This window comes from Apostichopus japonicus, chromosome 22, assembly GCF_037975245.1.
Source record: "Apostichopus japonicus isolate 1M-3 chromosome 22, ASM3797524v1, whole genome shotgun sequence".
In the NCBI taxonomy this organism is placed as follows: domain Eukaryota; kingdom Metazoa; phylum Echinodermata; class Holothuroidea; order Aspidochirotida; family Stichopodidae; genus Apostichopus; species Apostichopus japonicus.
This window is the reverse complement of record NC_092582.1, coordinates 2955211-2968896: the sequence shown is the minus strand read 5'-3', so window position 1 is coordinate 2968896 and position 13686 is coordinate 2955211. Positions and strand designations below refer to the sequence as shown.

Genomic DNA, 13686 nt, shown 5'->3' with positions numbered 1-13686 from the left:
CAAACGTACCTTGAAAACGTATCAAAGCAAATTTGTAAATTACTATAATTTTGATATTTTTTTTTTTAAATTATTTAAAACTGCTTTCCTGCACTGATACTTCATGTGAGCAACAATATCCCTAATACTTTTAAGTCAAAATTGCTCGCATAGTTCAAGCAATTGCCTTTCCAGCTTAATGTTTGACAGATAGCATAGCATTTGTTTGTGTATTTCCATGTGTCCAAACGATAAGAATGTATGGAAACTTCTAGTACTTTGTAACATCCTATAACTTTTGTCCCTCCACTACTCCCCTTTACCATCTGCAAAATTAATGAAATAGGCTGGAAACCCAGAAGTCCCTGGTGTGCATCCTGTTTTAGCCATACAATTCTTTGCCTTTTTGCATTTGTCTTTACTTCCCCAGTCGGAGTGCTGTCATTCCTTTACTTACATAATTATATCAAAATAAAATAAAACTGTTAGCAAACTGCTTATCCACTAGACAGCCTATGTAGGAGAATGTGTAAAAGTAAGTTGGCCTGACGTTTCGAACCTAACAGGATCTTCTTCAAAGGCTAAATGACATGTAACAGTAACAGAAGGGACAAAAACACGCACAGAATACAGACAGGTTAATGAGCATGGTGAACACAAAGAGATAGATGTAAGGGGATTAGTAGACAAGGGATGGAGAGAAGAAAGAAAGAAACCAACAGGGGAAGAGGAGAGGTACAGTAGGAGATAAACAGTGGAGGGACAAAGAGAGGATTAAGGGAAGGGGGTAGGGAAAAAACCTACCCCCTAGCCTTTGAAGAAGATCCTGCTAGGATCGAAACGTTAGGCCAACATACTTTTACACATAATTATATAAAAAACAAACTCGCACAATTTCTCTTGAATTCCCTTCCCTGTCGCATTTCTGGGTAGTGTTGAATGAATCTCATGTAATATAGGGTGTGGGGGGAGGGGGAGGCACTTTTCAAAATTATGTGCAATATGTGCGTTTTTAGAGTTTTATTTATTGGTGTTATTGGAATTTACCATTGAAAGTGCAATTTTTTGTCTGTAGGGCCCAATTGGAAATGGGCTGACGTTCTGTCAGCCCAATGGGTTTATAGCTCCTGTTACTCTTTTTGTTCTTTTCAATCTGTTTCGTTCTATTATGTCATCTCTGTTCTTTTTTGTATTATGAACAATCTGAGTGCGAAAAAAACATAACAAAAAACTGGGGCATAATCTCTGGTTACATGGTATGCAAGGTACTGTGGCTTTTGATTGGTCCCCCCTCCCCTCCCCCCCTTCCCCGAGCAAAGACATGGCTATATAGGGATCAACACCACCTAAAGGTTGGGTAGCTCAGTTGGTAGAGCCCTGGACTTGTAACCCAGAGGTCACTGGTTCAAAGTTCGTTTCAGCCATAAATTTCTTTCCTCTTTTGCATACTAAATATAATTTTTAGGTAGTAAACTTCCATCTCAGCCAGCAGTATGCTGTCTTGAGCACTGAAATTTCTATCTCCCCCATTACAATACTGGTCAAGTGGTAACATCCAATATTGGGCACTGATATTCTATCTTCCCCATTACAATACTGGTCAAGTGGTAACATTCAATATTGGACACTGATATTCTATCTTCCCCATTACAATACTGGTCAAGTGGTAACATTCAACATTGGGCACTGATATTCTATCTTCCCCATTACAATACTGGTCAAGTGGTTACATTCAATATTGGACACTGATATTCTATCTTTCCCATTACAATACTGGTCAAGTGGTAACATTCAATATTGGGCACTGATATTCTATCTACCCCATTACAATACTGGTCAAGTGGTAACATCCAATATTGGGCACTGATATTCTATCTACCCCATTACAATACTGGTCAAGTGGTAACATTCAATATTGGGCACTGATATTCTATCTACCCCATGACAATACTGGTCAAGTGGTAACATTCAATATTGGGCACTGATATTCTATCTACCCCATTACAATACTGGTCAAGTGGTAACATCCAATATTGGGCACTGATATTCTATCTACCCCATTACAATACTGGTCAAGTGGTAACATTCAATATTATTGGGCACTGATATTCTATCTACCCCATTACAATACTGGTCAAGTGGTAACATTCAATATTATTGGGCACTGATATTCTATCTACCCCATTACAATACTGGTCAAGTGGTAACATTCAATATTATTGGGCACTGATATTCTATCTTCCCCATTACAATACTGGTCAAGTGGTAACATTCAATATCGGGCACTGATATTCTATCTACCCCATTACAATACTGGTCAAGTGGTAACATCCAATATTGGGCACTGATATTCTATCTTCCCCATTACAGTACTGGTCAAGTGGTAACTTCCAATATTGGGCACTGATATTCTTCCTTATCTTATATGAAATCTATCAGGTACTTAACAGTCATATGAGGCATCAATATGCTTTTGTGACATGAATGTCATGGCATGACCTTTGACCTTGTCACTCTAGAATGTGACTGCAGCTACACCTCTCGTAGAGTCTGTGACTATCCTAAGACTAACCTCATCCCCTTCCTTGAGGTCCTGAAGTGACCTGACTTCTAGGATTGGTCCATCAAAGACTACAAGACAGTTTGGTTCACAGTGATGGTTCACCATTGATGCCCTAAATTTTGACAAAACAAGAGAGTTAAGAACATTATTTTGCATACCAGCATTTTATTTTTTTTGGGGGGGGGGGTTAAGTGCAGAGATGGAGGTTTTTAATATGCATCTAAAAAGTTGAAAAGAAACTGTATGTTAGCAAACTTAGCATCTAGAGAGTTGGAAATAAATGTTAATCTGAACACCAGCTATTTTTGCAGTGGAAGTTAATTAAATATGATCATTAGCATAACATTTATAGTTGAGAACAGACAAATCGATCCATAATGATATTTATCTTTCAATTTAGCTATAAACCTGTTGAAAATTGACATTTGGAAATAAACTGTATACTAGCCAAGGAGTAATTTTAGAAGCAGATAACTATTACTGGGTTCAAGTGCCTCAAGTCATTGCTGACTGTTACTGTTGTTCTCCATGGCCTTCACAAATTGACCAGTGAGACAAAACGCACCACATAACGTACCTCTGATAAAGAGCATAGCCAATATTTTTGAGCTCGTGGTCAAATAAGTGGAATCCATTGATCTCGACGATCACGAACAAGCGTAAGATTTCAGCGGCTGTGTAGCCAAGCAAATTGCCTCCGAGGAATTTTTCCAGGACAAAGAATACCGCCCCTATGTGCGCCCTTCTTTGTTCTACCATCTTGTCTACATCTGTGAGTAAACAAAGTTATTCTATAAAAACTAAAAGCAATGATTCAAGACTTAACCAGAAAGGCAGAGGAATTTCTGAAACAAATTTTTCACCTGATATATTTTGGTATAATGGACCATAATTAACATCAACATGTACTGTACCTTGGTACAATTCAAAACAAAAATTCTACGACAATGAAATTAATAATTTTTAACAAGCAAATTTATTATCGAAAAGCAGAGATTGCTAATGCTCCATATTTAAAACTAGTCTATTTCATGGGGGGGGGGGGGGGGGTAGAAATTACACTATACTTACCACCCTGAAGCTGTTCTATTGTTAAAGGAAAATTTTTGTCATCTTTATCAATGGCTGGCTTTGTTAACTGTCAAAATGATGAGAAAAAAGATGTACACTAGACACAGTACTTGTAATCATTAAAAAATAGCATTTAATTTAGATTGATCAGGAATTCAATTGACTCCTATTACTATTTGTTTTTTTGTTGTAAATCTTTGCAACCAAACACACACCATTAACTCTTGAAAAGAAACAAAAGATGTTGAAATACCTGCTTGTTGTACATTCACTATTGGACTATAAACATCTCACATATTTATGACTGTATCTGGTTGGCCGTTATTAGAACTTAAAAGCAGCTGATTTTGATGAAACTCACAATACCGTGTAAATACATAGCATTTAGTTTACCTCTAGAGTTTCTTTCGATTCAAACTGTGTTGGTATAAAACTTGTTTAAATCAAATATTAAACAATAAAACACCATACCATCATATGGATGTGCTTCCAGGAATGTCTAGCCATATTTAAACATACATATTTTGTTTTGAAATTGGTATTGTCATGACAATACTATTGTGAGTAATTAAATGTAAAACCAACCAACTACAATATTTCATCATTTCACATTAAGTTTTGAACTAAATAGTGCACTGCAGTAGCTACCTAAACTTTTTAAAAAAATGACTTAATTTGGTGAATGTTTGCACACATAACAAGTTTAAAGCTCTGGTAATGAATTGTTACCAGCTTATTTTAATTCCATCCTCACCCTTTTAGATCTCCACATAATCCTTGCAAGCAGCCTGACAGTATCTGTAGGTACATTAGGGGCCACTCTCTGAAGGCCCTTGCATTCTTCTTTATGCTCAACCCACGCATTTTTCTGTCAAAGTCAGAAAAGCAAAAACGACAAAGAAAAAAACACATTATGAATGAAAAGGAACTCAGATGTCAGACAGCCATTTGGATGGTTGCTGTAGTTGACAACTGGTAAAATTCTTGATGAATTTTTTAGGACAATTCTTCAATTGCTTGATAAAAATTCTGTAACACCTTTTGGCCTATCTGCATATAAAGGAATTGAGTGACACAGTTTCAAATACATACCTGGCACTTTCTATTGCAGTAACGAGCAAACTTGCAACCAGAACATCGCATTAACTTATCATATCTGAGAAAGGAAAACACAAACAAGAGGATGAATGCCAGTGGGATTGAAGTGCCAAATACTATACATCGAATGTAATGATACTTACTATCAGTTTAAAGCAATGATACAATCTCTATGTTAGAAAATTAGTCTACCTCTGTGCTGCAGTGGCATACAGTTTGCAAAGCAAAGCCTTGGAGGACATTCTGTTGGACTTTCTACAGAGGACAACAAAGATATGTTTATTTCTTCTGGATTCACTTTAATTTTGACAAGGTGGTTGACATTTAGCATAACAATAACCATGTGGAATTGGTACTAGAATTGTACTATATTTGATAAATTGGCCAGAGAGTAATACCCAATATTTGATTTAGCCGGTATCGTATCGCAAAAAGCAACACACTTATTCGCACTTGCGGTGCAATTCTCAAAATGTATAGCGTAAACATGCGATGCAGTATATTTGACATTTTAATTTATTCAGCTATTATGTTTCATTTTTCCTAAAAAAATTAAGGGGCTAAATCGACCGCTAGTGATGGCAAGCACAAACAGCTGAGCATATGGTAACATGTACTGTACAATCAAACAAAGAACCGTATCGGCATGTATGACTCTTTCCAACTGTTTGTAAACTAGAGCTGGGTTACACTTTGGAGTAGCCTATCTCTGTAATCTCAAAACATTTAAACAAGGGCGTAGGAACCGGGGGGGGGGGGCTGGGGGGCACCATCCCCCAGTGAAAAATATGGGGGCGGAAGTATCATTCCCCCCCCCAATTTGCAAGTCAGAAAATCCCTATTTCATTTCCAAATGAGAAAAAAATCTCATTTGGAGCACCAAATTGCATCTAAGGCCAGGTGAAAGTGCAAAATTATTTACAAAATGGAGTGGGTGTTGAAGTGTGCTATATTGCACAAAATTGCATCTGAGGCCACCTGGAAATGCTAAAAAAAATCAAAAAGGGAGGGGGAAACCCCCTCCCCCAGGCAGGCCATCAGTCTTCAGCCCCCCCCCACTCAAAAATACCTTCCTACGCCACTGCCTTTAAAAGATCCTTATAGAGTAAATGTAAAAAAAAAATGAGAAACAAATTGCAGCGATGAATCTGATTATCTGACTGAACGTTACTGACCCTGGTAGCAAGCAGTGATCACAATAGCTTCCTCTTACATCCTCACACAGGACACAAGCGATGCATCCTTCTCGGAGCAATGTTGTGCCTTTCCTTATATTTGTGGAACATCTCACTCCTCTACCACAGTCTAATGTTGTCACAGTCTCAACTTCTCCTACAAATGTTGTCATAATTAAGCAGCAATGAAGCAGAAACGAGTCTCCAGGTGGGATAGGCTAGTAATGTTCCAGTTCCACCAAAAGAACAGCTAAGATTAAATCTGAATTTTTCAAAATGACCGGAAAGGGGAAGCTAAACGTCATAGGGAAATACTCAAAACATCAAGTTCAGCAGTTTCTAACTTCCCTAAGATAAGAGTTAGCCATGTATTGTTTGCGAAAGTACCGGTTATGCTACAGAACTCACGCGAGCTACACAATCCTGTTAGAGTAAAAGAGGTCGTAATTCCTGTAAGCTAACTAAAAGATAGAAAATGATGACCTCTGAGATCCCAAATCCTCTGATGGTCACTCCTTTCGACTCTCGCAGTCGAGTAATGCAAAAACAAAGCACAAGCTGCGAAGAACGCCTTTCTTTCAGCTCTTTGCCGTATTGAAGGTATCACTATAACAATATACGATACCTTGCAGTTTGACGAAAGTAAAACAAAGATTTGCCAGATGGCATTTGTACAGCAAACTTCGGCAATCAATTTTTAATCGAAAGATAGTAAAATCGAATGAAATTTATCAACTTGAGTTCAGAGACGTAATTCATTCAGATGAATTTTTTCCCGATTTACATAGCAATATGGGTTATAATAGTTTTACATGGCAAGATGGGTTACAATCATTTTAGTCTGCAGTCTTTCAATTGAAAGAGAAAAAGATTTGAATGAAATTTAGCAACTTGAGATCTGAGATTTAATTCAAAAACATGAAGTTTTCTTGGTTTACATGGCTAATGGGTTTTAATTATCTCTATTTGCATCTCACATGTAGAGGGAAGGATGGGGAAAGGACAGGGGCGCTTGTATAACACACAGAATAAAATTCAACAGTATGTGTACTCAGTGTAAACATTTTTATTATTCTGCAAGAGTACTTATCTTCTAATAAGTTATGAATCAAAATCATCCCAGTTGACTCAAATTACCACTTTTACAGTATATAATGCATAAATATAATATTTATATTAAAATAAAATCTCTTCATACCTATTGTAAATAATTTAATATTTCATAGATGAAACTGAAAGCAATAAACTATGTATTTGAATGGGAACTTAAACATTGCAAAAAAACTCAATTTTGTTAAAAGTTTAAAAAGGAAATATCAACCTTACTCAACAAGCAGAAAAACGATTTTATAATTCTATTTCCTTTTTTGCACAGAGTGGTGATGCACACAACCATTACAGTTTAATTAAATTAATATTATGTTCAAAACCCTGAAAAATATAAAAAAATGTGCTACATAACTACTTGAATGTTTATGTGAGATTAAAAGGAGAGTGTACACCCTTAAAATTCTTCCCATGCCCATCCCCCCCCCCCCCAATCCACACCTAATGAGAGGCCATTGAAAAACTGAGCAAACATTTAACGGCCCACAGAAACCTTATCTTTTGAATTTTTTTTCCTTTGCTATTTGGGCTTGCACCAGTTTTTATTTCCCATGATTTGATCACACCTGAATGTTAAGATGGTTTTCTACAGTTGCAGACAAGGAGTGTTAGCTCAGTGGTTAACGCCGGTGCCTTCCAATCATAAGGTCCCCGGTTCGAGTCACTCCAAGATTAATGAATGTCATCCAGTTACAGAGTTGTTGACAATTGACAATTCATAATCATGGACGTTAAATATGAATCTAAGAGACTGACTTCGGTCGGCTTGCGGCTTTGATAACCCAATGAGGCTTCTTCACGAGTTCCTGCTTGCAGGAGGATTATTAAATAAATTAAGAAAATAATTTAAGAGAATTCTGAATACTATTAAGAGAATATTTATATTTTATTTTCAGCATTCTGCTGGCACTGTTGTTTCTACAATCTCTGTTCTATATATTTTTATCTTGAAACTTCAGTTTCATCTTGTATCTGTGTTTTTATGCTCAATCTTTCATTATTTGGTGGTACCACACTCAACTGTCAACATAAAGACAATGTATCTACCTACATAAATAACCTTTTCCCCGGTTGACTATTAAATTGCACCATGAATGACAAAATTAGACAAACTTTGAAGTCTGTATTAAATTGGAACAAAAATAGACAATGCATTTTAGGACAAAGTCCTCTATAGTGGATAGAAAACAGGGGCGGATTGACAAGGATCTAATGTCCTGGACAAGACAGTACAAATGCTATGCATCTCTCACCCTACAACAGTAGCATAGCCAGTGAGGGATCCTTGCCCCCCCCCTATCCCTTCAAATCTTAAGCAAATCTTGGGGTGCAAGGGTTCTAAAAATCACAGTTGGTAAGAAGGTTAGTGGACCCACTACTGCTCTGTGCCCTGCCTGATTGCCCAACCAATAGGACTGCCCTTAATTAATAACGCCCCTGATTAATATAATTAAAAACTAAAACTAAAGTAGGAACAGCCAAACAGTTGTTACCACAAATCTCTCTTGGCAAGAATGGAGGTAATCCAAATATGAGCAAACTTTAATATAGTTTGGTCAGAAGGAACCAACATTAATGGAACATGACTCAATATGTGTGATTAATTGTCAAGGCAGCATCTTGCAGCACATGAACCAACAATCAACCATTGTCTTCATAAACAAAGGAATGAGTGTTTTTGAGTTTATTTAAACAAAATCTACCAGAATTCACATAAAGTAAAAAAATAAAACGATGAGTATCTGTCATAAATGATGGAGATGAAGGAAATATCTTTAAAAAAAAAGTACAGAAAAGGATTTGCCTTATCAACAGAAATGATTTAAGAAATGAAATAAAGCTGATCAAAATGGAAAGAACATTAATGTTGTTGATCAAGATTGGTAGATATCTACCAACAATGACCTTGCAACACCCCCGCCAGTGGCGGAGCGCCCATACAGTCAGGAGGGGGGTGGATGCCCCCTGACGGACTCAAATGGACTGCTGGTGCCCTTTTCAGCTCTTTACCACTTTTTACTTTTTCTAGATTATTGACTTTATTGCGCTCTCATCTACTTATTGACATTTGTCACATTTTGTTGGTGTAATTTGGCGATGACACCTATTTATTCTTCGTTTATCTGCAAATTAGCCAGGCCAGGAAAGGGTCATTTCCGGCGATCTAGGGAGTATCTTTACTCAAAAATTGTCTGTATGCTACACGCCAACCAGTGGTGGAGCTCCACTTAGATAGTGTCGAAAGCGCCCCTACAGACCATTCTTGCCCCTCCTGACCAATACCCCGAGCTCTGCCACTGACCCCCGCCCCCCCACTTTTCACTCCTACCCCAAATGTTTATATTTGGCTAAAAGTCTGACCATGTGTATCTTTCTCTGTTAAATCTTCTTTGTCTTTGGTTTCTGTTTTCACACCAATCACAGAAATGAACCAATCAATAAAAACACCGACCACGTCCCTGTGATCCAATTCATCACAATAGACTTGTGCCCTCATGAATGATTCAACGATGAATATGATCATCAAGTTCATGAATATGTAAATGAGAACAAAGCTGATTATTATGAAAAATGTCGGTCCCAAGACTGGATACTGATCGCTGACCTCCAGAAATTGATCGAAACCTCCGCTGACGAAGAGAAACATAGATTCCAGGGAAGAGACGATAGAGTTAAAGATGTAGATGGAACTGCCAAACAACTGGAAACTCAGATTTGTGAAAGCAAAGAAGATGATCGCGACGACCAGAAGTGACATGCTGAACTTCCTAGCCAAAAACTTGAAGGTCACCTGCATGAGATGAATGGTTCGATTGTATCGGAGGATCTTGGCGCACTTTAAAGTCGAGAAGAAGACGATGAAAGCGACGAGGTTATTGAAGACATGACTGAGGAACGCCGGTTTGAAATAGCTGTGAAACTCTTCCGGATCTCGTAAGTAACTTTGAAGAATATTCCAGAGCGACGTCAGCCAGAATATATAGACCGCGGTGGATAACAGAGACAGGAAAATGATGAACAGAGTGAGGAGGTTCCAAAAGTCCCAATATTCCGCTCTGTTCCGACGGTATTTCTTGGCCTCGATCAGGATGAGCGCCAGAATGACCAGAATGTAGACACTCTCCAGACTGAGACTGATTTTATCTACTGGTGTCTTCATATCCAATGGGCGCATCACCTCAAAATGGGAGGACGAGGTGTACGCCCCCGTCCGCTGTTGCTCGTACAGCATACTGCATATGCAGAGCAAGTTTGTGTGAGGGTTGAATAGATTCCATTCGATAAAGACCGCTTTGGTTCCAGAGTCTATCCAAGAGGTATCTTCGATAAACTCTAGCTGATTCATGGCCGACTCGTAAGTCGTGCCCAGATAAATTGCATAACCACCCCGGTCATTTCTAGCAGAGGCCGTCTTAGTAGTGAAACTCCCTTCCAGTATGCTGGCCGGTTGATACACCCAGGGTGACTCTGGGTCGGATGAGGTGTCCCATGGTCCCCCGATTGGACCACCCGTTTCATCGGACCTCTCTTTACATTCCTTGCTGAAAGATTGCATGCGTGTATCGACCTCACATTCATCTGTTGATGAGAAGAACAAAAAAAAAAAAAAATGGTATTTTAAGGATATGACTCATGTCATAAATTACAATAAGAATCTGAAATTCATGTGCAAAATATCAGATGGTGAAGATTGATTTTTCCTTTAGTAATAGCAAGTATTGGCTGACTACAGACCAAACAGCAATTGTACTACAACAAATGAGAGACACTTACTTGAAGAAAACATGAGCTAAGATATAAAAGTTTCAATGCACATAATTATACATCACCCGATATGCAAAGTAACTCAGATAAATATGCATACTAATTAATAAAGAATCACCAAAGGCATCTTCAATACTGTCAAGTGAATGCTGTTGGCCAAATGCTGGTCTAAAATTGTGATCTGTTGGAAATTTAATTTAATGTGAAATATTTATGGACAAGAGCCAATACATCGGCTGGAAACAATTAATGGCTAGTCTGGGATTCAAACCAGAGACCTCTGATTTACAAGCTCAGTGCTCTACCAACTGAGCTACTCAGGCCCAATTAGTTGGTGGTTAACCCAATATAGCCATTTCTTGCTGGGGGAGGGAGAGGGGAGGGGGGGTGCCAGTCAGAAGCCACAGTACCTTTGAGTACTGTGTAACCCAGTTTCATTTGATACAACCCACCAAGCAGCAGAGAAGGGAGTTCAATAAATATATATTTGTTCTGCCAATAACATTTGCAGTCTGTTTTTATTGACAATATGCTAATATCCTGACAATAATATAAATTCTATCTTCACTCTGAAATTTTTGTTTTTGTATATTGTTAACTTATCAAAGCCATTGTTTTAACTGGAAACTTCATAGATGATATAGTTACTAGTATTTATTTACATTTGATCCTTCTATTAGTTCTATTATGTGTACTAGGAGTGTTAGCTCAGTGGTTAACGCTGGTGCCTTTCAGTCATAAGGTCCCCCGGTTCGAGTCACTCCCAGATTAATGTATGTCGTCCAGTTACAGAGTTGTTGACAATTAACAATTCATAATCATGGACCTTAAATATGAATGTAAGAGACTGACTTCGGTCAGCTTGTGGCTTTGATAAGCCAATGAAGCTTCTTCGCGAGTTCCTGCTTGCAGGATGATCTAAAATACATACATACAAGCATACATACATGTCTCAATCCTTAGCTGCCTGAGTCTCGCTCCACCCAATCGCAAAGCCAAGTCACCAGTGATGAAACCTTCAACGCCTCCATAAAGGTTTGGCACAAATACCTCCTTCATCCACTCTTGTAAATCTTCCGATTTACCGACCTGCCAAAACATGATCAAATCAGACAATTATTTCTGGTGTTAATAATATTTCATATGTATTTATTGAAATTTTATTTTTTGGAGGGAGTGGAAATGGGGAGGAGGATTAAATACCTTATGTTATTGATAACAGTAAAACTATCTCATAAAACTTCACCGAATGCAAGAATCCAGACACTGGATACCTAAATACCATCCAGGCTTTACCCACCTGCTACAAACGTCACCCTGCCTCTTCCCCCCTCCCACCCCCCTCCCCCAAACACCCTCCACTCCAGACTTGGATTCAAGAAACATTACCTCATCAGCTTCCTCAGTAAATATATTTGACAGGGTATGATGCATAAGGTAAGTGTTAGGGTCCCGTTGCATGTAGGCTATCTCAAGGACCAAGAATATGAAGGCCACCTGGCCCAGAGTCGCCTTCAGGAGAGAGTACATCTTTGCACGGGCCAGTCGTTTCTTACGAGCCTTCTCCACTCTCTTGGTAACAGGAGGTTTATAGAAGCTGCTATTCCTGAGCTGTTGAAGGGGGATTACTAAATTCCCGCCCTTTGATACAACTGATGAAGGAAAGACATACAAGTGTCATTTCAGGAGCAAGAATCATGCATCATGAGAGGGGTTAAATGTATTTAAATTATGATATCATTTGCAACCTTGTTATCTCATTTGTAAAAATTACTTACTTCACTTACAGTTTCCTTTGCAAAAACTTAAAGACAACAAATAGATGTTGAGAAATCTACAGATAACATTTGTTTCATTTCTATTTGGACGACACCAATTTCACACCATGAGCATGATGAGCTCAACTTGTTGTGCTCTACTGCCAGTAATCCCAAGTAAAAAGGATAGCATCAACACCCAATTTACACCATGAGCTCAACCTATTGTGTTCTACTGCCAATATTCCCAAGAAAAAGGATAGCAACAACACCGAATTTACACCAAGAGCTCAAGTGATTGTGCTGTACTGCCAGTAATCCCAAGCTAAAAGGATAGCATCAACACCCAATTTACACCATGATCGGCTCAACGTATTGTGTTCTTCTGCCAATAATCCCAAGCAAAAGGACAGTATCAACACCCAATTTACACCATGAGCTCAACCTATTGTGTTCTACTGCCAATATTCCCAAGCAAAAGGATTGCAACAACACCAAATTTACACCAAGTGCTCAAGTTATTGTGCTGCACTGCCAGTAATCCCAAGCAAAAGGACAGTATCAACACCCAATTTACACCATGAGCTCAAACTATTGTGTTCTACTGCCAGTAATCCCAAGCAAAAGGATAGCAACAACACCAAATTTACACCAAGAGCTCAAGGTATTGTGTGTTCCATGGCCAACCATCAGAAGGCAGAAGGATAGAATCAATCTTATGAAACTTATATTGATTAAAAAGTTATTACTTCTAACACAAATGAAAAATATATTTTCTATTGACTTGCAGTAGTACTGAAGCATAAAAGTTAAATAGACAATAAATTCCAGATTACCTTCTCTGGCATTTACGATTCGACTTTTTCCAAGTCCAATCTGGTCGTGGGTATGTGAAGGCAGAAGAATAGCAAACATGGTCGCTAAAACCACCACTTTTATTGGTTGGACAACAGCAACGCTTTGAAAGAGAGATATAAACATGGCAACCAGCCAGTCGATAGATTGCTGCTTGCCGTATCGAAGGCCGTATAGGATGATAAAAAAGGACGAGGCCATGCAGGTAATGACTACCAGGAACCAGGAGATGTAGATGGACCACCAAGGAAGACAGCCTTTGAACTGTCAGAGAGGAAACAAAGGGATGGAATGGAGACAAAGATGACGGATATTG

The 13686-nt window shown here is 38.4% G+C and overlaps 1 protein-coding gene across 3 annotated transcripts in view; it reads right to left on the bottom strand.

Moving 5' to 3' along the window:
* LOC139964244 (uncharacterized) overlaps positions 1 to 13686 on the bottom strand; it is a 74686-nt gene that overhangs the window by 7571 nt on the left and 53429 nt on the right. For 2 of the 3 annotated variants that reach the window (XM_071965698.1, XM_071965697.1), the window contains 4 exons: positions 13352 to 13634; positions 12148 to 12410; positions 11706 to 11847; positions 8774 to 10572 (listed from right to left, as the gene is read on the bottom strand). In XM_071965698.1, coding sequence (XP_071821799.1) covers positions 9332 to 10572; positions 11706 to 11847; positions 12148 to 12410; positions 13352 to 13634 — 1929 coding nt within the window. In that variant the 3' untranslated portion in view covers positions 8774 to 9331. Of the gene's footprint in view, positions 1 to 2551; positions 2655 to 3119; positions 3313 to 3613; positions 3681 to 4367; positions 4482 to 4705; positions 4770 to 5886; positions 6044 to 6369; positions 6469 to 8773; positions 10573 to 11705; positions 11848 to 12147; positions 12411 to 13351; positions 13635 to 13686 lie in introns of those variants that run through there. The other variant, XM_071965699.1, reaches the window with a different exon arrangement.